At 41.1% G+C, this 27,734-nt stretch overlaps 1 protein-coding gene across 3 annotated transcripts in view; it reads left to right on the forward strand.

Moving 5' to 3' along the window:
- Nucleotides 1–3,615: 3,615 nt before the first annotated feature.
- eif4h (eukaryotic translation initiation factor 4h) overlaps nt 3,616–27,734 on the forward strand; it is a 40,169-nt gene continuing 16,050 nt past the window's right edge. For all 3 annotated transcript variants that reach the window (XM_061877834.1, XM_061877835.1, XM_061877833.1), the window contains exons 1-2: nt 3,616–3,774; nt 16,909–17,096. In XM_061877834.1, the coding sequence (XP_061733818.1) occupies nt 3,716–3,774; nt 16,909–17,096 (247 nt within the window). In that variant the 5' untranslated portion in view covers nt 3,616–3,715. The remainder of the gene's footprint in view (nt 3,775–16,908; nt 17,097–27,734) is intronic.

Raw genomic sequence — 27,734 nt, forward strand, 5'->3', positions numbered from 1 at the left:
TTTGCAAATAATAATTAACTTAGCTGCAACACGTGCCAAAGTAGTTGGTAAAGGGCATGTTAACCACTGTGTTACATCACCTTTTCTTTTAACAACACTCAATAAACGTTTGGGAACTGAGGAAACTAATTGTTGAAGCTCTGAAAGTGGAATTATTTCCCATTCTTGTTTTATGTAGAGCTTCAGTCGTTCAACAGTCCGGGGTCTCCGCTGTCGTATTTTACGCTTCATAATGCGCCACACATTTTCGATGGGAGACAGGTCTGGACTGCAGGCGGGCCAGGAAAGTACCCGTGTTCCTTTTTCACAAAGCCACGCTGTTGTAACACATGCTGAATGTGGCTTGGCATTGTCTTGCTGAAATAAGCAGGGGCATCCATGAAAAAGACAACGCTTAGATGGCAGCATATGGTGTTCCAAAACCTGTATGTACCTTTCAGCATTAATGGTGCCTTCACAGATGTGTAAGTTATCCATGCCTTGGGCACTAATGCACCCCCATACCATCACAGATGCTGGCTTTTGAACTTTGCATCGATAACAGTCTGGATGGTTCGCTTCCCCTATGGTCCGGATAACACCATGTTGAATATTCCCCCCCAAAAATTGAAATGTGGACTCTTCAGACCACAGGACACTTTTCCACTTTGCATCAATCCATCTTAGATGATGTCGGGCCCAGAGAAGCCGGCGGCGTTTCTGGATGATGTTGATAAATGGCTTTCGCTTTGCATAGTAGAGCTTTAACTTGCACTTACAGATGTAGCGACAAACTGTATTTAGTGACAGTGGTTTTCTGAAGTGTTTCTGAACCCATGTGGTGATATCCTTAAGAGATTGATGTCAGTTTTTGATACAATGCCGTCTGAGGGATCGAAGGTCACGGTCATTCAATGTTGGTTTCCGGCCATGCCGCTAATGTGGAGTCATTTCTCCAGATTCTCTGAACCTTTTGATATCATGGACCGTAGATGTTGAAATCCCTAAATTTCTTGCAAGTGCACTTTGAGAAACATTGTTCTTAAACTATGACTATTTGCTCACGCAGTTGTGGACAACGGGGTGTACCTCGCCCCATCCTTTCTTGTGAAAGACTGAGCATTTTTTGGGAAGCTGTTTTTATACCCAATCATGGCACCCACCTGTTCCCAATTAGCCTGCACACCTGTGGGATGTTCCAAGTAAGTGTTTGATGAGCATTCCTTAACTTTATTAGTATTTAACTACAGTATTAACCTACTCAGTGGCCTAATAGTTGGAGTGTCCGCCCTGAGATCGGTAGGTTGTGAGTTCAAACCCCGGCCGAGTCATACCAAAGACTATAAAAATGGGAATCATTACCTCCCTGCTTGGCACTCAGCATCAAGGGTTGGAATTGGGGGTTATATCACCAAAATGCATCCCGGGCGCGGCACCGCTGCTGCCCACTGCTGCCCACTGCTCCCCTCACCTCCCAGGGTGTGATCAGAGGGTGATGGGTCAAATGCAAAGAATAATTTCGCCACACCAAGACTGTGTGACAATCATTGGTACTTTAACTTTATTCATTGCCACGTTTCCCAACTACTTTGTCACGTGTTGCTGGCATCAAAATTCTAAAGTTAATGATTATTTGCAAAAAAAAAATAAAGTTTATGAGTTTGAACATCGAATATGTTGTTTTTGTAGTGCATTCAACTGAATATGGGTTGAAAATGATTTGCAAATCATTGTATTTTGTTTATATTTACATCTAACATAATTTCCCAACTTATATGGAAACGAGGTTTGAATATGTATATATTCATATATATATATACACATACACATACATATATGTACGGTATATGTATATATATATATACTGTATATATACTGTATATGTATATACATATATATGTACACATGTAAGTATACATTTGTATATATACATATATGTATGTACATATACATATATATGTATATATACATATATATACACACATACACATATATGTACAGTATATATGTATATATGTGTATACATATATCAAGGTTCAAGTTTATTTGTCACATGCAGACTACACCACAGTGAAATGCTTTTTTCCATGCTCTTCAGATAATGTGTACTGTGGGTTCCAAACACTAGTTGCAGAATGTAATACACTAAATACACAAAATTTAATAACTCTGATGTACATTAATTACAAAACAATTAAGTTGCACAATAAGTCACAGAATTTATGATGGAAGTATCAGTACAAGTAGAAGTACAGTAGTCAAATACAGTACCAGTGCGATATCAAATAGTGTAACAGTATATACAGTATAGAAAGGAACAAATATGAAGGAGTCAACAGTTCTTTGGCAGTTGAGTAGTGACATTAGTATGAACATAGTAGTCAGTATTCTTCTTCCTCCAAAAACGACGAGTTGAGTTTATACCAAAATGGATACATGGATGATATAGCAGAGGATTGGGAGAATGTCATGTGGTCAGATGAAACCAAAATAGAACTTTTTGGTATAAACTCAACTTGTCGTGTTTGGAGGAAGAAGAATACTGAGTTGCATCCCAAGAACACTATACCTACTGTGAAGCATGGAGGTAGAAACATCATGCTTTGAGGCTGTTTTTCTGCTAAGGGTACAGGAGGATTGATCCGTGTTAAGGAAAGAATGATTGGGGCCTTGTATCGTGAGATTTTGAGCCAAAACCTCCTTCCATCAGTGAGAGCTTTAATGGTTGACCAAATACTTATTTTCCAACATAATTTACAAATAAATTATTTAAAATTCCTACAATGTAAATTCCTGAATTTTTTTTTTTCACATTCTGTCTCTCACAGTTGAAGTGTACCTATGATGAAAATTATAGACCTCTGTCATCATTTTAAGTGGGAGAACTTGCACAATCGGTGGCTGACTAAATACTTTTTTGCCCCACTGTATGTATATATGCGTATATATATGTATATATATATATATATATATATATATATACATATATATATATATATATATATGTGTGTGTGTGTGTATATGCATGTATATGTATATATGTATATTTATGTGTATATATATGCATATATATATGTGTGTGTATATACATGTATATATGTGTATATATATATATGTATGTATATATATATTTATATATATATGTATATATGCGTGTATAGATATGTGTGTATATATGCATGTATATATGTATATTTATGTGTGTGTATATACATGTATATATATGATAGATAGATAGATAGATAGATAGATAGATAGATGGATAGATAGTACTTTATTGATTCCTTCAGGAGAGTTCCTTCAGGAAAATTAAAATTCCAGCAGCAGTGTACAGAGTTGAGATCAATTTAAAAAGAGTAAAAAGTAAATAATGGGGGTGCAAATGGAAACAAAATAGAGAAATATTACAATAAGAATAACAACTAAAAAGCAACAATAGGAATAAAAATACAACAGTAAAATAAGACTATAACAACAGAAAGTAGGCAGTAGTGACCATGTCATGTAATCTGAAATATATATATATATATATATATATATATATATATATATATATATATATATAATATATATATATATATATATATATATATATATATATATATATATATATATAAAATGTATGTACTAAATCATTTTGCACTGCGCACTTCGCGGTCAGGCGCGCTCTGGATACCTAAACACACAGAGTGTGACGTCAGGGACCTCCGCCTCCTCCCACACACACAGCAGCGTAATGGCGGACTACGATAGCTACGATGATCGGGCCTACAGCAGCTTCGGCAGCAACAGAGGGTGAGTTCGCCCGCCTGCGACACAAACACCGCTCACCCTGGCATTGTTGTCCGCCATGCACTTCTCCGAACGTCGTCGCACGGCTCCCGGGCCTTGCTCTTGGCTCCGTCCCGAGCCTCGGTGTTCAGGGCCAGCTCCGGGCTCGGAAAGGCTGGGAACCACTGCGGTCAGTGAGCTAACATGCTAACATGCTAACTGGAACATGCTACCTGCAACGTCGTAGCTGCTGCACGCTGACATAAACAGGCCATGCGGCCGTCATCGAGGCCGACTTCGGCGTCCGAGTCCCAAAAATTAACCCGATCCCGGCCGAGAGACGAGGAGCGGGCCCGCACTGCCTCGGTGCGGTGCGGTGCGGTGCGGTGCGGTGCGGTGCTATGCTGAGCTGGGCTCCACGCACGCAGCTCAAGCCTGGAGAACCAGTCCGTGCACGTCATTGATGCCTCGGTTTGCTGCAGCTTCAACCTGCACGGCTAGTTTTTTATGAATTCCTCCATGGTTTTTAGATCTCACATGTTAAAATGCACATGTCATGTTCTTGTCATTCGGTTATGGATCGATGAACGTGGAACTGAGTATTTGTTTACAACTTTCTGCACCATTCATCGGAGACCATAACATGATCGTTGTGGTTTGTTAAAGGCCTACTGAAACCCACTACTACCCACCACGCAGTCTGATAGTTTATATATCAATTATGAAATATTAACATTGCAACACATGTCAATACGGCTTTTTAAGTTTACTAAATTACAATTTTAAATTTCCCGGGATTTTCGTCTTGAAAACGTCGTGTAATGATGACGTGTACGCAAGACGTCACAGGTTTTAAGGAAATATGAGCGCTGCACACACACACAGCTAAAAGTCGTCTGCTTTAACTGCATAATTACACAGTAGTTTGGAGATCTGTGTTGCTGAATCTTTTGGAATTTATTCAAGTGATATTGGAGATGTCACAGTAGAAAGATGGAGTTGCGAAGCTTTACCCTTTAGCCACACAAACACACGATGATTCCTTGTTTGAAATTCCTGGAGGTGAAACTTTACAATGGATCACAGCGCGGAAAATCACGACGGAATGTCAACCAGCAGTTTTCGGTGAGAAAATTGTGGTTAAAAAGTCGCTTCTTATCGGAGAAAAGCTGAGCTTGTGCCGTCCATAAAGCTGCCGTCGACTCCCCTGAGACATTGGCGTCAAAACACCCGTGGACGTACACCTCTGACTATCAGGTACTATTTAACTCACTAAAACACTAGAAACACAATAGAAAGATAAGGGATTTCCCAGAATTATCCTAGTAAATGTCTCTAAAAACATCGGGATCCAATCGCGTTTTGTTTATTTTAACTTTTTTTTTTTTTAACCTTTTTTTTTTATAGTCCGTCGCTATCAATATCCTCTAACACAAATCTTTCATCCTCGCTCAAATTAATGGGGAAATTGTCGTTTTATCGGTCCGAATAGCACTTTTTGTTGGAGGCTCCCATTAAAAACAATGTGAATATGTGAGGAGCCCCCACACGTGTGACGTCATCGTCTGCGACTTCCGGTAGAGGCAGTGCATTTCTCTTAATACCGAAAGTTGTGAACTTTATCGTGGATGTTCTCTACTAAATTCTTTCAGTAAAAGTATGGCAATATCGCGAAATGATCAAGTATGACACATAGAATGGACCTGCTATCTCCGTTTAAATAAGAAAATCTCGTTTCAGTAGGCCTTTAATAGCGTACCTCAACTGCGTTCCTTCATAACTGGTTGATAAAAGGATGGCGGGAAACTAAACTAGCATTAAAACTGAACGTGAGATCAACTTTCTATTCAGATAGGCAAGATGGGCAATATCATTATACTGTATGCTCTTCTTGATTGAGTGTGGATGACCCTTGTGGATCAATAATGTTTGTCAAAGGCTATGTCTACACAAAGCTGGATTACCCCTTAAACAAATAATTATTTAGCCTACGTCCCGTTTCAGCCACACTAAACAATCGTTTAGGTCCCCCTCCTCAGAAATGTTTTACATAGGTAAGTGCGCCGTGTATTTCTTCAATCTCCTGCTCTTAGCTTTGTATGGACTCATTGATCGTTTACAAACTGAGTTCGGAGAGGAAGTGACGCCAGAAAGACCGCGCCCCACACAGGAAGAGAAGTCAGAAAGAACGCCCCACAGACAGGTTCATATTAAAGGCCTACTGAAATGACATTTTCTTATTTAAACGGGGATAGCAGGTCCATTCTATGTGTCATACTTGATCATTTCGCGATATTGCCATATTTTTGCTGAAAGGATTTAGTAGAAAACATCGACGACAAAGTTCGCAACTTTTGGTGCTGATAAAAAAAGCCTCGCCTTTACCGGAAGTCACAGACGATGACCTCACAAGGGTGAGGGCTCCTCACGTGCTCACATTGTTTTTAATGGGAGCCTCCAGCAGCAAGAGCTATTCGGACCGAGAAAACAACAATTTCCCCATTAATTTGAGCGAGGTTGAAAGATTTGTGGATGATGATATTGATAGCGAAGGACTAGAAAAAAAAATTAAAAAAAATAAAATTAAAAGCGACGGTGGCGGCAGTGTGAGCATTTCAGATGTAATTAGACACATTTACTAGGATAATTCTGGAAGATGCCTTATCTGCTTATTGTTTTAATAGTGTTTTAGGGAGATTGTAAAGACATACCTCGAGGTCGGATGGCTGCGGTGAACACGCAGTGTCTCAGAGAGAAACTAAGGAGCCAAGCTCACAGCTGCCTTTTAAACAGCTACTGCAGGAGGACGAATAATCGAATGATTTCTCGGGTAAGATATATGTCACAATTTTCCCGTTCCAAAAACATGCTGGTTGACGTAGAGAAACATGTTCGCTTGACCGCTCTGTGTTAAAAACAAAGAAACACCGGCTTCGTCTCGGTGCTAAAGACAGCTGCAATACACCGCTTTCCACCAACATCATTGTTCTTTTTGGTCTCCATTTGTAATTGAACAAATTGCAAAAGATTCAGCAACACAGATGTCCAAATTACTGTGTAATTATGCGATGAAAAGAGACGACTTTTAGCCGCAAATAGTGCTGAGCTAATATTGCCTGACAGTCTGTGACGTCACGCGCACTCGTCATCATTCCGCGACGTTTTCAACAAGAAACTCCACGGGAAATTTAAAATTGCAATCTAGTCAACTAAACCGTCCGTATTGGCATGTGTGCCCCGCCCACCTTACCGACGCAGAGGAGGGAGAGGGTGTAAAATATAGTCAGGAATAATCATGGATGCAAAGGATTCTGGGTACTTGTTGTGTTGCGTTTATGTTGTGTTACTGTGAAGATGTTCTCCCGAAATGTGTTTGTCATTCTTGTTATGTGTGGGTTCACAGTGTGGCGCATATTAGTAAGAGTGTTAAAGTTGTTTATATCACAACCATCAGTGTACTCTGTATCACCCAGTATGCCTTGCAGTCGTGTGCGTGTGTCTGCGGAAGCTGCATACAACATGTTGCTGGACTGGCAAGCAGTTTGTACATGTAGAAGGCGTCAAAGGCAATGGCTTCATAGCACGCCCTTATTATTGTCATCTGGGTGACCGCCAGCAGATATTCGCGAGAATGTTTGCGGCTCTTATTGTTTTCTTTACTTTGTGACACGGGTCAAAATGGCTCTTTGAGTGGTAAAGGTTGCCGATCCCTGAACTATGTATATTAAATATTTCCGAATGGTTCAACCGCCACCCGCCCGAATCTATTTAAAATCAATTTTTTCGTCATGTCACCCGCCCGACCCACGGTTTATCCGCGGATGAGACCGCAAACCGCGCATCTCTATCGGCCAGCTCTACACTGGAGATGACTACGACGTGTGCATTTTCTGCGCATTTGTTTTAGAGTGCGTTGCGCCAGCTGACTGAGGGGTTGAGAGGGTCTTAAACGACCATTGTGTGTTGTGGACAAGGATAAGGTTATGTGGGATTTACCCTGAATAAACTTATAAACAGGGTCCAAGTGATCTAATGTTGATATCACATCTTCTTCCATATATATATATATATATATATACTTCTTGGCAGCGACCAGCAGAGGGTGCTATTAATTCAGTCCTAATGAGTCGGCGTGTTTAAAAATCTGTATTATGCTTCAGTTTAGTTACTACGCTGCTTTGATACTTTTACCACTCTGAACCCGGATTTCACTGGATGCAGATTGACACCGCTGTGCCGGCGGTCCCTTTCCGTGTCTATTCAAGTCAATGTTTTCAGTGTCCGCCACTGTTGAACGACACTCGCATGGTGGGGACATTCCGCATTCCTGTGCTAAATATATGTAGAGCTTCTACATTTTCCCGTTGCTGCAACACGTCCATTCAATTGAACTGAAATCTCCTTGGGTTGGACAAGAAGTCATTAAAAATAAATCATCCGGTTTACTTTCAAAATGAAATAGTCTGTTTTCAAAGCGGATCAGCTTTTACACTTTGAAACGACCTCACTGACCTGAAGTCAACTTGTCAAAGGTTTTCAGATGTAATTTCACCTCCTTGACACTTAGGGACGAGGACATGCTGATACTGGAGGTTCAAAATTAACGAGTCATATACAGGCATGTCCCGGGCAGCTATAGTGAAATGGGGGCCTGTGTCAAAAACAAGCTGATACGGAAGCAGGGGAGCGGTGCGTGCAACAGAATAAAGTGTTTGTGGGTTGCTTTGCCACAACTCCCCTTATCTCGTGATTATGTACAGATTCGCTAGAACTCGTAAAAGTCTGCGCGACTTTGCTGCACGACTAAGCCAAAACAGAACAGTGGTGGGAATCTTTAGGCACCTCATGATTCGATTACGATTCTAAAGCTACGATTTGATTACAAATCGATTACGAATACATCTGGAATTTATGTATGTTGATGCAGATTTATATTTCTTTTCGTTTCAATAAATAAGCGTTTATCACTTGCAACGTTAAAAAACAATTCATTTGGAATAAGAAACTGTCATAGGTATTCCCACATTTATTAAATTCATGAAAATGTAGCCAAAACTGGACCATAGGTGCACAATAATAAAGGAGCTGGTCGAATATTCTCTGAAGTCAGCCAAATTTTAGAATTGTCTGCATTTCTTCTTTTCTTATTATTATTTTTTTTTTTTACAATAAATCAGTATTGTCCGGATACCAATATTTTGGTACCGGTACCAAAATGTATTTCTGTGCTTTTCTAAATAAAGGGGACCACAAAAAATGACATTATTGGCTTTATTTTAACAAAAAAATCTTAAGGTACATTAAACATATGTTTCTTATTGCAAGTTTGTCCATAAATAAAATACTGAACAAACAAGACAACTTGTTTTTTAGTAGTAAGTAAACAAACAAAGGCTGCTATTTAGTCTGCTGACATATGCAGTAACATATTGTGTCAATTATCATTCTATTATTTTGTCAAAATTATTAAGGAAAGGGTTGTAGAAAATAAATTATTAATCTATTTGTTCATTTACTGTTAATATCTTCTTACTATCTAAGATCTTCCTAATATCTACTTTTAACATATCTACACTTCCTTTAAAATGTAACAATCACTTATTCTTCTGTTGTTAGATACTTTACATTAGTTTTTGATGATACCACAAATTTGGGTATCAATCCGATACCAAGTAGTTACAGGATCATACATTGGTCATATTCAAAGTCCTCATGTGTCCGGGGACATATTTGCTGAGTTCATAATATAAATAAATAAAAAAAACAAGATTTTATGATGCCAATAAATATTGATGTAATCTTAGTAGTATCGACTAGATACGCTCCTGTACTCGGTACCATTACAGTGGATGTTTGGTGTAGCTCCACCAATGGCGTTTGTTCATTTTGTAGAGTCCCAGAAGAGTTGGTGCTGCAGGGAATTCTGGGAATTTATTCTGTAGTGTTTTATGTTTTGTTGCGGTACAAATATTCTCCCAAAAGGTGTTTTTCATTGTTGTTAAGTGTGGTTTCACTGTATGGCACATATGTGTTTATGACAGTGTTAGCGTTGTTCATACGGCCACCTTTTGTGGGACATGTATGGCTGTTGACTAAGTATGCACTTCATTCATTTGTATGTAGCGTGTTTAAAGTTAAGAGAATCGTCTTGATGGTTAATGATTGGACATAGTGAAATCTTGTCTTGACTTTTTCAATACAGATAATTTCTCACATCCAATATTATAACTATTGTGCTACACTGTGTAGAGAAGCATGAATAGTTATCACTCATCCTACAGGGATGATGCTTGAAATAAATGTACTATATTTTCCACCACGGGGACAAAGATTAGTGATTTAACTGTATTTACAACACTGCGGATAGACATTAACCGCTAGATAGCTAGCCATGTCTTAAAGCACCTCTTCCTTAGGATGTTTCAGTGTTATAACTTCACCTTTATCTTAAGTTATTAAGCCAAAATGCGTCCGTTCTCCCTTTTCTCTCTACACCCACTGTCTGCTTGTAAGTACTTGTGCACTGCCGCGAGCTCCCGTGAACATGTTCGTCTGTATGACACGACATGATGACGACGACTGGTGGGTGACCGGTACTTTTTAGAGGCGGTATAGTACCGAAAATGATTCATTAGTATCGCGGTACTATACTAATACCGGTATACCGCACAACTCTACAATAAATATATCGATTATTATCGTTTACTAATCGATTCTATAATCGTCCACGTCCCAATTGTGAGGTATCTAAAAATCAATTATTTCCCCCGCTTGTAGTGGTGGCGCTGTTCCGCATCGGTTGGAAATCCCAGGTTCGTCAGTATGATTCCATACACTAAATTAGTCTGATTTCTCAAATACTTTGGTTTTTCTAATTTCACATGTTTGTGTGAAATCCTCGTTTCCATGCTCCATTTCTAATCCAACTCTCGGAATGTAATAATCTAATTTATTTGATTATTATTTTACTAACATGTCCTGTCCAGACACTCAGGCAAACCATATTGTTGATGTATATGCCCATATCTCCTGTACATGTTTGCTTTACAAAATAAAAGTTTGGGATATTTCTCTTGTTTCCATAGTTGTATTTGACTCTAGAAGAAGACAATGCTACATGGACGACCTAGTACAAGGGTGTCCACAAAGTGCCATATGCGACCCGCAGGTAATTTTTAAAATACTATTACAAAGAGTGGAATAAAGAGCAAAAAAGTGTAATGTACAGACATGTACTGTGCGACCAATTTACTAGCATTTGCGACCAAAATCAGATTGTGTGACTATAAAAGAATAAAACAGTTGCATTTATGCTCATTTGGATTCAAACCCTTTAATTCTCATTTTGCTCCTAAAATAAATCCGTAAAAAGCGGATCAAATAAAGTAAGATTTGGGGAAAAACATTGTTGTCAGCAGGACATGCTAGCGCTATGTCAACCATTAGTTCACGACATGCTAGCTTAGCTGGCAGCTGCTAGAAAAACAACTAGCCAATCTCCTCAGATTTCATTTCAACAACTAAATATACAGACTTGATAGAGAATAAACCCATGTTTCCACTGCTAAATGTTGTTCATCATTCATGTCGATGATGTTTTAACATTTAGGGGACGTAATGAAAAATGTAAACATACTTTTTTAGCGTTGTTGACGCTAGGTACAGGGCTACAACGGCTTTGATTAGCTGGATGGGACTTCTGAGACATGGATGGGAAGTGACGTGTATTTTGAGGGTTTGAGAGTTTCCAGGACTAGACATCCACCTAGATTCATGTACTTAATTCTAAACATTTCTTAACAAAAAAAGAAATCTTTAACATCAATATTTATGGAAATTGTCCACAAAAAAATCGAGCTGTCAACATTGAATATTGCATTGTTGCATTTGTTTTTCACAGTTTATGAACTTACATTCATATTTTGTTGAAGTATTATTCAATAAATATATTTATAAAGGATTTTTTAATTGTTGGTATTTTTAGAATATTAAAAAAAAATCTCACGTACCGCTTAGCATACCTTCAAGTACCCCCAAGGGTACACGTACCCCCATTTTAGAACCACTGCGCTAGATAATGAAAAGTGCTTGAAACTCTGCATGTCAACATCTCTGTTCGGTGCCACACCAACAAAATGCCGAAGCAACCGTTTCAACATCAACACCGTATGAAAAATAGTCAACAACAGAAGGAGATATCGTCCACATAGTGAAGGACATACACTATTTGATTACGTTTTATGCAGTTAATGTATTTTTTTACAATTATTCAAATATCTTGTGTGACATCATGCACAAAAGTGCACTTTATTTGTTTTAAACTATTGCAGTGGCGTTCTATACAAAAAGTGCACTTTAATTTAGTGTTGTTTTGATATGTCATCTCAGTGACATCATGCACAAAAGTGCACTAATAGCTTGTTTTAAAATGTCTCTGACAATTTTGCACTTTCTGTTTTGAAATGAATGTTCGTGCCACTGCTTAATAACTGTTTAATAAATACAGTTTTGCTAAAATGGCTTAGTTGTGATTTCCCTCATTGCATGAAAGTTTTAAATGAGCATATATTAATGCAGTATGAAGAAGGTTTTAATGTAGACACATAGAATCATCATACTGCTGTGATTATATGCATCAAGTGTTCATTCAAGGCCAAGGCAAAATATTGACATATATATCGTGTATCGTGACATGGCCTAAAGATATCAAGATATTAATAAAAGGCCATATCGCCCAGCCCTAGTTAGAGTGGAACGCTGCATTTTTGTGGAATAAACAAAGACATACTGGTAATCTGTCCGTGCCTTCATTTTTTGGAATGTTACAATAATCGCTGTCGTCTGCGCTTACATGCTGCTTCTGACTAAATAGTAAGCAGGGAAAAGGAGAACGCAAACATGCCACTGAAGTAAAAGATAAAAGCTCACTCCTAGCGTACAGTCCTGATGTATTGAGAACATGTTGCAATATCGACAATAATACCACAAAGTTGCCATGCAGGCAGTTTTTTACTTTAAAACTCTGATTGCTCAAAAATTATGAAAATGTACAAACAACAGATCTGAAATTGATCTAGAAATATAAGCGTTGAAAATAAAAATAATAAATATTGATCTATGACTTATTTTTAACACTTTTATAAGTGGGGGCCTTTTGGATCCCTGAGACCTTGAGTCTCAAAACAGATTTTAAACAAAGATGTAACTGTAATTGCTCAAAACGTAATAATGAACCAAAAGCAATGTTGTTAGGAATTATTTAATTACTTAAATTTGATTTTAAGTAATATTTTGATGCTCTGCCATCTTCCACTAGTTTTTTAATATATAAATCTCATTATCATTTGGGATGTCTGCTATGATTTCCCTTCATGGTTCCATGACCCGCTCTATCTTGTTTCTGATTAGCCTGTCCCTAATGTTTTGCCTTAATCTCAACCAATCGTGACTCATAATTGTAAACAACCAACCAATCATGGATGTACTTATACGTGCAAGCACGTCTTGGAAAAAGGAAGCTGAGGTTTAGTCGCCCATGGGAGGAAGTAGAAAGTGGGGAGCCGGGGAAAACAAGGAACACAACAAATAAGCGGTGTTTGGTCATTTTAACGTGAAAAAATTTATATCGATATTGCGATATTTTCTTAATTCATATCTCTTTGAAAAATATATCGATACATCTCACAAAATTGATATATCGCCCAGCCTTAGTCACAAAGTGCAAGTACGACACTTCACTTGTGCTAACAGGTTCAATTCCGACACACCTACGTTCTCGTGCCCACACGTCTTTTTCTTTCACAGACAACACTACTCATTCTCAATAATCTTTCAGTCACAGTATATTTACAAACATTTTTGAACTCTGAATATGACCATACCGATAAACACCAGCATGTCATTAACTTACATAGTTGTAAAAACAATTTTGTTCATTTGCAATTACATGTTAGGTCTCTCTTGTCCCATGTCCCGAACAGCTGAATATTGTTGCAAATAATATTAGCGTCCTTTGTCGTTGCACAGTCGATTTTCATGAAGATATGTTTTTCTGGTTTATAAGTTTAGAAGTCCATTAAAATTAACCTGAATATTGTGAATGATAAGTTCCACTGTAGAAAAAATGTCGATGTTGTGGTTCATTGTTCGTATTGAAATACACAGTATCTAGTCTGCAGTTGCTCCTTCTGGAGACACTGCCCGTAGTGTTTTGAAAGAGAATTACAAGTCTGGCAACACCCCCAACGGAAGAACTTTAAATCAATCAAGACCCCATACGCGGGACGTAAACTACGCGATGCGAGAGTATATTCCAGCCTTTAACCTTTTTAAAGTTAAAGTCAAAGTACCACTGATAGTCACACACACACTAGGTGTGTTGAAATTACCCTCTGCATTTGACCCATCCCCCTGTTCCACTCCCTGGGGGGTGATGGGAGCAGTGAGCAGCAGCGGCGGCCGCGCTCAGTAATCATTTTGGTGATTAGTTTCTATTTGTATTATTTCTATGTCAAAAAAAAGAAGAGTAAAAGTAACGGGTAAACTTACTGGTAATAGAACCGTAAGAGATGTTTGCACTTGGGTTTTTTTCATATTACTGTATTTGACAAAAACATCTGACTATAGAGCGCACCTGATATAGGCTGCAACCACTAAACATTAGAAGAAAGAAATATATTTTTTCATATTTTAGCCCCACCGGGATATAAACCGCAGATATACACATTGTGAAATGAGTTACTGTCTCAGAAGCATTTTGTAAATGTTTATTTACATACCTTAATTGTTTCCAAATGGTGTCTGTAAACAGCTGATCAAACGAAACAGAAGTCATCATCATGTACCCACTAGCTGCGGAAGCTAGCTCTCCAATCAGTTAAACAGACTCAATAATTCCACAATGAAGTTTTGGTGAATTTACAAATCTGAAATAATACAAAAAGAATGCCATTGTAAGGTCCATCCATCCATCTTCTTCCGCTTATCCGAGGTCGGGTCACGGGGGCAGCAGCCTAAGTAGGGCAGCCCAGACTTCCCTCTACCCAGCCACTTCGTCCAGCTTCTCCACGGGGATCCCGAGGCGTTCCCAGGCCTGCCGGTGAGTGATAGTCTTCCCATAGTGTCCTGGGTCTTCCCCGTGGCCTCCTACTGATCGGACGTGCCCGAAAAACCACCCTAGGGAGGCGTTCGGCTGGCATCCTGACCAGATGCCCGAACCACCTCATCTGGCTCCTCTCGATGTGGAGGAGCAGCGGCTTTACTTTGAGCTCCACCCTGATGGCAGAGCTTCTCACCCTATCTCTAAGGGAGAGCCCCACCAACCGGTGAAGGAAACTAATTTCGGCCGCTTGTACCCGTGATCTTGTCCTTTCAGTCATGACCCAAAGCTCATGACCATAGGTGAGGATGGGAACGTAGATCGAACGGTAAATAGAAAGATTTGCCTTCCAGCTCAGCTCCTTCTTCAACACAACAAATCGATAGAGCGTCCGCATTACTGAACATGCCGCACCGATCCGCCTGCCGATCTCACGATCCACTCTTCCCTCACTCGTGAACAAGACTCCGAGGTACTTGAACTCCTCCACTCGGGGCAAGATCTCCTCCCCAACCCGGAGATGGCACTCCACCCTTTTCCGGGCGAGAACCATGGACTCGGACATGTAGGTGCTGATTCTCGTCCCAGTCGCTTCAGACTCTGCTGCGAACTGATCCAGTGAGAGCTGAAGATCTTGGCCAGATGAAGCCATCAGGACCACATCATCTGCAAATAGCAGAGACTCAATCCTGCAGCCACCAAACCAGATACCCTCAGAGCCCTGACTGGGCCTAGAAATTCTGTCCATAAAAGTTATGAACAGAATCGGTGACAAAGGGCAACCCTCACTAGAAATGAGTCCGACTTACTGCCGGCAATGCGGACCAAGCTCTGACACTGATTTTACAGGGAGCGGACCGCCAGAATAAGACAGTCTGTTATCCCATACTCTCTGAGCACTCCCCACAGGGTTCAAAGTTTAAGAAAAAATAGCAGCTTATTGTCCAGAATGTACAGTAATATTGTATTATTTTATGTTGAGAACAAAAAGCAAATGTAGCAGGTTAATCTACTGTTAAAATGTTTGTGACTACTTTAATTGAACATTTCTTCAATCTTGAAAATAGGGTTTTCTTCTTGTTAATTCAACCTAAAGTGTTGGTTGCACTTTATTCAAATAAGATGTAAACGCATTGGCCATTAATTGTTTACGTGCCTGTTTATCTATAGTTCATTTATACATAATACCCATCCAAGAATTTACAGGAATATCTGAAACTCCACCTGCAGTCCAGTATCCACTATTTATAATTTTTTTTTTGCTTTAAAGTTACTGAATCGATTTTAACTCCCTGAATCGTGTTAGCAACCACGTTCTGAATCAAATCGTTAAAACAAATCGTCAGACCCCTATAAATCAGACTATTTTAGTGCATGGAAACATACTGAATGAGTGCTATCGAGAGAAATGTCTTTTTTATACAATCAAATGTAAAATAGATTTGAAACTGACCCAAAAAAATGCAAAGGCACTTTTTTGTTTGGTTCACGAAACCCAAGGTTGGGATCTTACCCCGGTTTTCGGTCCAGTTCGCTGTCAATAATTGCTCCGCACTGTATGTAATCTGTTTATATGTTTTTTGCAGATTTCGATTTTTATATTTAAATTTTTTTTAATTCAGTTTGTTTTACTATGTAGACTTGTTTTACCAACCAAGTGCGGGCGTTTTGTGTGTTCATCAGCTGGTGGGAGGAACAATAAAATTAATTGATTGACTTTTCTTCTAACTTGTCTTTATTACTTGCATGAATGTACTATGGGGTGAGCAAGGGTGCTATATTTTTGACTTGATTTTAAGTATTCATTCGTTTGTATGTTTTTGGGGTTTTTTGAAGTCAGTTGTCCGTCCGGGACCTTCCATCCAGATTGGCAAAAAGACCATCTTTACAGCATTTTATGATTAATAGTACCAATGCCGAGCGCATATGTAAGGTAAAACATCATCCCAGAGAATCCGGACCTCAGTTCTAAGCAGGAAAATTGTTTATTGGCATTTCTTGCCACGTCAGTTCATATGGTGGATTGCCTCACCTGCTGTGATGCTTTATTCTCCCATCAGGCGTGGCGGCAGTGGCGGCCCCGCAGGCGGTAGAAGGATGAAGGAGCTTCCGACAGAGCCGCCGTACACCGCCTACGTGGGAAACCTGCCCCTCCACACAGTGCAGGGTGACATCGACAACATCTTCAAGGACCTCAGTATTCGCAGCGTGCGCCTCGTGCGTGACAAAGACACGGACAAGTTCAAAGGTCAGAAGGAGTTCTATATTATAGCCTGGTATTGGGGATGGAACGGTTCATGGTAAAAATTCAAACCTGACACAATACAGAGCACCTATGTCGTTCGGATAATAACAATTACAGGAGAAGCAGCAGTTATTGAGCCTCAACAAAAGACAGCCCAGCTGTTGTTAAACGCCGACCGGTGTGGTTCAGACGCCTACACATGCGGTTTTGCATGTCTCCCTGGAGTCCTGCTAGCAGGATTAACGGTTATCCGTCGTGCTAAATAGGGCTTGAAAGGGCATACGATTTCGCAAAGCATTGTGGGTGCCGGGTATCCATTTTTGCTGGACGTAGGTTTTGTATACCTGACTGTATTGAATCCGCGGTAATGTGAGAGAGAGCAACAAACTGGATTAAAATGGATTGTACAAAATTAAAAAAAATCAAGGGACCGCACTGAGACAAACTTTTGCCTATTTCAAAGGCTCGTTACCTCGAGAAAAGTAAGTTACGTTGGTGGAATTGACGTCACTCCGCCAATTTCACAGAGATTTGAATAAGCTGCCGCGATTGTCGAAGCCAAACTTGCATAAATCTCGTCAACAGAGTCACTTTTTATACCGGTGAAGAATGTGAGGATGCAAAGTGTGTTAAAGGGGAACTGCATTTTTTTTAAAGTTTGCCTATCGGTCCCAATAATTTTTTAAATTAATTCTAACTATTAAATAAATGCGATGAAAAGTCTGCTCACAATACAGACTATTGAAGCTGCTCTATTCTAACTATTAAATAAATGCGATCAAAAGTCTGCTCACAATAGAGAGCCTATTGAAGCTGCTCTATTCTACCTATAAAGCCTTTAAAAAAAAACATCCAAACACCTTCATTAAGGTTTTATATACATATATACGTTATTTAGTAACGAGCACATTTATAATAACATTTAATATTTACGTATTTTGGTGCATTATTTAAAAAACATCACGTTTGCTTTTATTTCCACTCACTGATTATTATTCCCTGCAGACTTCAAGAGAGCCAACAAATATAATTAAAAAACACTTACTGTACAATGTCGGCTGTCATTATGAGGCCGACTGCTCGGATGTTCATATGTTTCCATTTAGTTGAATAATTACTCATAATCCGCGCAAAGTGAAGCAGGTGGACTTTAATAAAGTCAAATACAAGCGTCTTTTTGTGTTGTTCTTGCCATTACAGAGTCTAAGTCAGACGTCAAAGTGTACCAACTTGTCGGAATTACCTACTCTGATTTATTCTGTCATGGGGAGATGCATGATTTATGATCTACAATAAACTTCCGGGGAGCAGGGCAAAGAGGAAACATCAGAACACTTGATGATGTCAACATAGGGACTAGGGTTGTCCCGATACCAATAATTTGGTAATAAAGTGAACTACAAAAAATGTCAATATTGGCTTTGTTTTAACATAAAACCTTACAATACAATAAACATGTTTCCTATTGCACTTAAATAACAATTTTAGAAGGTAAAATATAAATTAAAGGCCTTAAACACATTGGGTTTTTCTTGTTGCACTCGAACAATTTACAATTATTGATATTACATATTGTCTGTTATAACCAAGGATTAGGTTAAAAATAAAATAAAAAGCTTTGTTGACATTATATTAAATTATTCATGAATAATGGTTGCCACTCCTGGTCTGTGCTTTAAGAAAAAAATAATTATTAATAAGTACTAAAAGCAAAACTATGAATAAATGTACACAGATAAGCCATGTAGCAGGTAAAACACACATTTGTTAAAGATATACTGTATTTACCGGACTATAAGTCGCGTTTTTTTCATAGTTTGGCCAGGGGTGCAGCTTATACTCAGGAGCGACTTATGTGTGAAATTATTAACACATTAATGTAAAATATCAAATAATGTTATTTAGCTCATCCACGTAAGGGACTAGACTCATAAGATTTAACGGGATTTAGCAAATAGGAGTGACAGATTGTTTGGTAAACGTATAGCATGTTCTATTTGGTATAGTTATTTGAATGACTCTTACCATAATATGTTACGTTAACATACCAGGCACCTTCTCAGTTGGTTATTTATGCATCTTATAACGTACACTTATTCAGCCTGTTGTTCACTATTCCTTATTTATTTTGAATTGCCTTTCAAATATCTATTCTTGGTGTTGGGTTTTATCAAATACATTTCCCCCAAAATGTGACTAATACTGCAGTGCGACCTATATATGTTTTTTTCCTTCTTTATTACGCAATTTCGGCAGGTGCGACTTATACTCCGGATCGACTTATACTCCGAAAAATGCGGTAGTCATTTCACTTGCATTAGTTGACTTCTAATTGGGTAGTTTTAACTCCGATAATATTTGGCATCAATCCAAGCAGCTGTGTGCGCGTCTAGGTGTCTACATGTTATGTATCCACATATTATCTATCTACATGTGCACAACAGGGGAGTTGGTTAACTCATGAGAGTAGCGTGTGTGTGTTTGCAAGAATGACAACGTGTTTGCTGAGTGACGTGAGTGAGTGGGTGATTAAAGAGAGAGAGCGGTAATGCGTGCACTGTGCAGTAGAGTGATGAACGGGTCAGGTTGTGTCCTGCAAAACTAACAAAGAAGCAACAAGATTGTCACAAATCGGCGGCCTAGTCATTCTGACCTGAAAGTGGAGCTTAGCAGACCTATCGATGCATAAAGTGAAAGGTGTTTATCCGACATAAACATTGACCCTGTGCTCCTCTACTAGTCTGCACCGGAGCTGCACAGCAGGACAGGTGTAACAACTACATTGTCACTCTTTAAACTCCTTGTGCGTATCTGAATTCTTATTATGTAAATGTTTACCTAAGTTTGAAGCAGAGGTGGTAATACTAATCACCATATTTGGCGAGGCGTGTTTAAAGCAACACCTAAAGCGCGTTGCTTCCTTGTTTATTAAAGCGTCACCTTTTTCGTTAGTTTTGAAGCCCAAATACTTCCATATTGTACTTCACCACCCTCTTTATTAACAAGTAGAATTGTTGTTTTTTGCCATTCCTCCTCTCCCAAGATGTTAAGCACTTTGTGTGTGCGTTTTGACACACTCAACATCATGCGCCTCGGCTCTGTAGTCACCGCCACACAGCGGCATTCAGATGAAAGAACGGTACCGGTACTTTTCAAAGGCAAAATAGCACCAATTTCAATCAATTAGTATCGCGCTACTTTAGTAGTACCGGTATACTGTATGACCCTAATACGGCAGGGGTCGGCAACCCGCGGCTCCGGAGCCGCATGCGGCTCCTTGATCACTCTGGTGTGGCTCAGCTGCATACTTGCCGACCTCCACGACCTATTCGGGGGATTTCTGATTTCAGTGCCCTCCCCAAAATTTCTCTGAGGTAAGAATGCTCCGATTTTCACTGGGACAGCAACAATGAGGGCGGGCCGTTATGGCAAAACCCTTAACGCCCTCTAAATCATGTCGTCGTGCCCGCGTTTACACGGCACTAAATGCTTGCCGGCCGACACGCGTTGTATGAAGCCCTTTCTACCATACCCTCGTTGTTGCAAGGCATACTTAGTCAAAAGCCATACAGATTAAACTGAGGGTTGTGATATAAACAACTTTAACACTCTTACTAATATGCGCCACACTGTGAACCCACACCAAACAAGAATGAAAAACACATTTCGACAAAAGTCCGCACTGTAACACAACATAAACACAACAGAACAAATACCCAAAATCCCATGCAACCCTAACTCTTCCGGGCTACATTATACACCCCACCGCCCACCTCAATCGACGCAGGAGAGCGCGGGGGATGGGGGTGCTTGGTGGTAGCGGGGTGTATAATATAGCCTGGAATTGTTAGGGTTGCATTGGATTCTGGGTATTTGTTCTGTTGTGTTTATGTTGTGTTACAGTGCGGATGTTTTCCCGAAATGTGTTCGTCATTCTTGTTTGGTTTGGGTTCACTATGTGGCGCATATTTGTAACAGTGTTAAAGTTCTTTAAATGGCCACCTGTATGGCTGTTGAACTAGTATGTCTTGCAGTCCCATACGTGCGTATTCAACTGCCACATACAACATGTGACTTAGCTGACAAATTGTTTTTACAAGTTGTAGAGTGCACTAAAGGTAGTGAGTGCCATTATAGCACGCCCTTATAATTGTTGTTCGGGTGCATCTCATCAGACGTTCGAGAGAATAGTCACTCTGTACTCAGTGAGTCTCCCTCAGTGAGCATGCGTGATGCTAATGAGGGACATTCATTTGAAACTCACGGGCTGCACTAACAATGAATCTTCACATTTACTTGCGGGCCGCGTGTCTGAGACCCCTGGTTTATACATAGCATAAAGCAAAAAAAAAACCCTCTGTATACAGTGTTATTTCATTATAAATTTCAAAAGTTTGTGGCTCCCATTGTTTTCTTTATTTTGTGAAACGGGTCAAAATGGCTCCTTGAGTGGTAAAGGTTGCCGACCCCTGTAATAGGGACACACTGTAGTTATCACGTCGCCACTATAAATAGTTTGTCTGCGTTAGCGCTTATAAAAACAATATCTTTGATACTTGGTTAATATTCAAGTCACAAAATGTACAGTAAATGGAGTATTGTTGGCGGTTTTTGGATTGTTGTTTATTGGATTTTATGGGCAAATTAGAGGACCTCACATTAGCTCCGCTTTAAGACGACCTTTATTCACGTTTATTTACGAGTTAGAATGCATTATTTTTTTTGAATCCATTCATCATGTCTTTCAGAATGATTGTAAACGATAGGTAAACATTTTTTTTTTTTTTTTTAAAGTGCAGTTCCCCTTTACGGCTCATTGTTCTCCTTTATAACCTATGGCTTTCATCTCTGATGTGTCCAAGATGAAGTGAGGGTGCCCAGCCTATTTCATAAGCAGGTTTCCCCGAAAAAACAAGCCCAATATTACCTCAAAATACTTTGATCACTGCACTACTTCTCCAAAAATAATGTTTATTTTTGTGCTTGCTCAAGACTAAAAGTAAACAGACAGCATGCTTTTTCCCCCTCAAATATTGGAAGTGGTTTGTCGCCCACAGCAATATTGGCCAACGCTAACAGCCTACTAAATGCTATGTGTGAAACAGAATAAAACATGCTTTAAATCTAACTTTACAGTGTGAAAATGTTGTGACCACACAAACATGTACCAGGTGATGGCGTTAATATTCATGTTTAATTGTCTTACAGCTGCATTATTTGCTTCCTAACACACACCTTCCTTCGGCTTTGTTTTAACGCTGGAAATGAGAAAAATCTCACCGAATCCTTTTTATTCCTGAAGCGATCAAGACCACGATTGTGGCAGTTAATGATGCCGCACCTTTGCGTCATGTTTTGAATTTGTTAAAGGGAAAAAGAGTACAGAGTCTTGCATTCTGCAGTGTAGATAATGGATTCAGAGTACAGCAAGACCCGCAATGCGTCTTCACGTCACACTTTAAAGCCCTGTATAGTCTGGAGACACTTTTCTGAGTATGAACACTTCACCAGCGTCACATTGGTCTGCTGTATGGGAGCCTTTTGGCACACCTGCCAACTCTTCCGGAATTTCCGCAAGAGGAGATTTTATCCTTGACCTTTTCCCCACTGCATTTACAAATATCCTGCATTGTATAACTTTTGCACAAATGTCAAAAGAATGACGAGGAAGTGGTCGATCAACAATCACTTTAATAAAAAAACAAAAACACACACCATAATAACATCTACAACTGTTTCACCTAAATTGCATACTTTTCATTACGTCTTCCACCGCTTTCATCCAATCACCAGTCAGGACACATTCATCCATCCATCCATCCATCTTCTTCCGCTTATCCGAGGTCGGGTCGCGGGGGCAGCAGCCTAAGCAGGGAAACCCAGACTTCCCTCTCACCAGCCACTTCGTCTAGCTCTTCCCAGGGGATCCCGAGGCGTTCCCAGGCCAGCCGGGAGACATAGTCTTCCCATAGTGTCCTGGGTCTTCCCCGTGGCCTCCTACCGGTTGGACGTGCCCTAAACACCTCCCTAGGGAGGCGTTCGGGTGGCATCCTGACCAGATGCCCGAACCACCTCATCTGGCTCCTCTCGATGTGAAGGAGCAGCGGCTCTACTTTGAGTTCCTCCCGGATGGCAGAACTTCTCACCCTATCTCTAAGAGAGAGCCCCGCCACACGGCGGAGGAAACTCATTTTGGCCGCTTGTACCCGTGATCTTATCCTTTCGGTCATGACCCAAAGCTCATGACCATAGGTGAGGATGGGAACGTAGATCGACCGGTAAATTGAGAGCTTTGCCTTCCGGCTCAGCTCCTTCTTCACCACAACGGATCGGTACAACTTCCGCATTACTGAAGACGCCGCACCGATCCGCCTGTCGATCTCACGATCCACTCTTCCCCCACTCGTGAAAAAGACTCCTAGGTACTTGAACTCCTCCACTTGGGGCAGGGTCTCCTCCCCAACCCGGAGATGGCATTCCACCCTTTTCCGGGCGAGAACCATGGACTCGGACTTGGAGGTGCTGATTCTCATTCCGGTCGCTTCACACTCGGCTGCGAACCGATCCAGTGAGAGCTGAAGATCCCGGTCAGATGAAGCCATCAGGACCACATCATCTGCAAAAAGCAGATACCTAATCCTGCGGTCACCAAACCGGAACCCCTCAACGCCTTGACTGCGCCTAGAAATTCTGTCCATAAAAGTTATGAACAGAATTGGTGACAAAGGACAGCCTTGGCGGAGTCCAACCCTCACTGGAAATGTGTTCGACTTACTGCCGGCAATGCGGACCAAGCTCTGGCACTGATCGTACAGGGAGCGGACCGCCACAATAAGACAGTCCGATACCCCATACTCTCTGAGCACTCCCCACAGGACTTCCCGAGGGACACGGTCGAATGCCTTCTCCAAGTCCACGAAGCACATGTAGACTGGTTGGGCAAACTCCCATGCACCCTCAAGAACCCTGCGGAGAGTATAGAGCTGGTCCACAGTTCCACGACCAGGACGAAAACCACACTGTTCCTCCTGAATCCGAGGTTCGACTATCCGGCGTAGCCTCCTCTCCAGTACACCCGAATAAACCTTACCGGGAAGGCTGAGGAGTGTGATCCCACGATAGTTGGAACACACCCTCCGGTCCCCCCTCTTAAAGAGAGGAACCACCACCACCCCGGTCTGCCAATCCAGAGGTACCGCCCCCGATGTCCACGCGATGCTGCAGAGTCTTGTCAACCAAGACAGCCCCACAGCATCCAGAGCCTTAAGGAACTCCGGGCGGACCTCATCCACCCCTGGGGCCTTGCCACCGAGGAGCTTTTTAACTACCTCAGTGACCTCAGCCCCAGAAATAGGAGAGCCCACCACAGATTCCCCAGGCACTGCTTCCTCATAGGAAGACGTGTTGGTGGGATTGAGGAGGTCTTCGAAGTATTCCTTCCACCTATCCACAACTTCTGCAGTCGAGGTCAGCAGAACACCATCCGCACCATACACGGTGTTGATAGTGCACTGCTTCCCCTTCCTGAGGCGGCGGACGGTGGTCCAGAATCGCTTCGAAGCCGTCCGGAAGTTGTTTACCATGGCTTCCCCGAACTCCTCCCATGTCCGAGTTTTTGCCTCAGCGACCGCTGAAGCTGCACACCGCTTGGCCTGTCGGTACCTGTCCACTGCCTCCGGAGTCCTATGAGCCAAAAGGACCCGATAGGACTCCTTCTTCAGCTTGACGGCATCCCTCACCGCTGGTGTCCACCAAGGGGTTTTAGGATTGCCGCCCCGACAAGCACCAATTACCTTGCGGCCACAGCTCCGATCAGCCGCCTCGACAATAGAGGTGCGGAACATGGTCCACTCGGACTCAATGTCCAGCACCTCCCTCGTGACATGTTCAAAGTTCTTCCGGAGGTGGGAATTGAAACTTTGTCTGACAGGAAACTCTGCCAGACGTTCCCAGCAGACCCTCACAATGCGTTTGGGCCTCCCAGGTCTGTCCGGCATCCTCCCCCACCATCGCAGCCAACTCACCACCAGGTGGTGATCGGTAGAAAGATCCGCCCCTCTCTTCACCCGAGTGTCCAAAACATAAGGCCGCAAATCCGATGACACAACTACAAAGTCGATCATGGAACTGCGGCTTAGGGTGTCCTGGTTCCAAGTGCACATATGGACACCCTTATGTTTGAACATGGTGTTTGTTATGGCCAAACCGTGACGAGCACAAAAGTCCAATAACAAAACACCACTCGGGTTCAGATCCGGGCGGCCATTCTTCCCAATCACGCCTCTCCAGGTTTCACTGTCGTTGCCAACGTGAGCATTGAAGTCCCCCAGTAAGACAAGGGAATCACCCGGGGGAGCACTTTCCAGTACTCCCACGAGTGCTCCCAAAAAGGGAGGGTACTCTGAACTGCTGTTTGGTGCATAAGCACAAACAGTCAGGACCCGTTCCCCCACCCGAAGGCGGAGGGAGGCTACCCTTTCGTCCACCGGGTTAAACTCCAACGTGCAGGCTTTGAGCCGGGGGGCAACAAGAATTGCCACCCCAGCCCGTCGCCTCTCACTGTCGGCAACGCCAGAGTGGAAGAGGGTCCTGTCCCTCTCGAGAGAAGTGGTTCCAGAGCCCTTGCTGTGCGTCGAAGTGAGTCCGACTATATCCAGCCGGAACTTCTCAACTTCGCGCACTAGCTCAGGCTCTTTCCCCCCCAGTGAGGTGACGTTCCACGTCCCAAGAGCTAGCTTCTGTAGCCGAGGATCGGACCGCCAAGTGCCCTGCCCTCGGCTGCCGCCCAGCTCACATTACACCCGACCTCTATGGCCCCTGCTATGGGTGGTGAGCCCATTGGAGGGGTGACCCACGTTGCCTCTTCGGGCTGTGCCCGGCCGGGCCCCATGGGAACAGGCCCGGCCACCAGGCGCTCGCCATCGTGCCCCACCTCTGGGCCTGGCTCCAGAGGGAGGCCCCGGTGACCCGCGTCCGGGCGAGGGAAATCTGGGTCTATGGTTTTTCTTCTTCATAAAGGTCTTCGAACTGCTCTTTGTCTGATCCCTCACCTAGAACCTGTTTGCCTTGGGAGACCCTACCAGGGGGCATAAAGCCCCCGGACAACAAGTTCCTAGGATCATTGGGACACGCAAACTCCTCTACCACGATAAGGTGGCAGCTCAGAGAGGAGAGGACACTTTCAATGACTCGCAAACGGTCAAAAAATACAACTCAAAAGCAGGAATAAACGCCAATGAGTATTTAGAAAGTGCACATTTACTTCACAATTGTGTTGAAAAAAAATGTCCCTCTCCACATGTAGAGTTTAGAAAGAAATGTCCATTCACATAATGATTTTTGTCCTGCCCGGACAAAACAAGCACTGATAGATGTGCAATGATGTTTATATTGGCGATTGACACATTATTGGGGCAGTTATTTGGCATTTTAAAATACAGTAGAATAATTGGCCTTTTTAAAACAAAATGTCAACTACAACTGAACTATAAATATATATATATATATATATATATATATAGTGTATATATATATATATGTGTGTGTATATATATACATGTGTGTATATATATATATATATACATGTGTGTATATATATATATATATATATATATATGTATATATATATATATATATATGTGTGTGTATATATATATGTGTGTATATATATATATGTGTATATATATATGTGTGTATATATATATGTGTATATATATATATGTGTGTGTATATATATATATGTGTATATATATATGTGTGTATATATATATATGTGTATATGTATGTGTGTGTGTATAAATATATATATATATATATATATATGATACTAGTACAAACCCTGTTTCCATATGAATTGGGAAATTGTGTTAGATGTAAATATAAACGGAATACAATGATTTGCAAATCCTTTTCAACCCATATTCAATTGAATGCACTACAAAGACAACATATTTGATGTTCAAACTCATAAACTTTATTTTTTTTTTGCAAATTAATAAATAACTTAGAATTTCATGGCTGCAACCCGTGCCAAAGTAGTTGGGAAAGGGCATGTTCACCACTGTGTTACATCACATTTTCTTTTAACAACACTCAATAAACGTTTGGGAACTCAGGAAACTAATTGTTGAAGCTTTGAAAGTGGAATTCTTTGCCATTTTTTTTTTTATGTAGAGCTTTCGTCGTTCAAAAGCTGTTGTATTATTTGCCCCGATTCAATAAACACGTAAAAAACAGTCCGATACTGTTACTGTAAATCCAACGTTTGTGCAATCACAATATAGTAACACTTGAAACACCGCAAAGCAATAATATATCTATAACTCAACGTTGCTGAAACAATAATGTCACACAACACAACACACAAAATAAAAATGTAAAGCTCACTTTATTAAGTTATTCCTCATCCACGAATCCCTCCAATTCTTCTTCTTCAGTTTTCGAATCAAACAGTTGGGCTAATACGGCATCCAACATGCCTTATTCGTCAAAGTCGTCATTAAACAAGTCAGTGTCGCTGCTGTTAATGTTAAATTCTCTCGCTGCTGCTCTATTCCCGTGTTGTACTGTGTGACTGATCGCCTTGAGTTTAAACTCTGCGTCGTAAGCATGTCTCTTAATAGTAGCCATTTCGGGGTCTTT

The sequence above is a fragment of the Nerophis ophidion genome, linkage group LG18, assembly GCF_033978795.1.
Source record: "Nerophis ophidion isolate RoL-2023_Sa linkage group LG18, RoL_Noph_v1.0, whole genome shotgun sequence".
Classification (NCBI taxonomy): domain Eukaryota; kingdom Metazoa; phylum Chordata; class Actinopteri; order Syngnathiformes; family Syngnathidae; genus Nerophis; species Nerophis ophidion.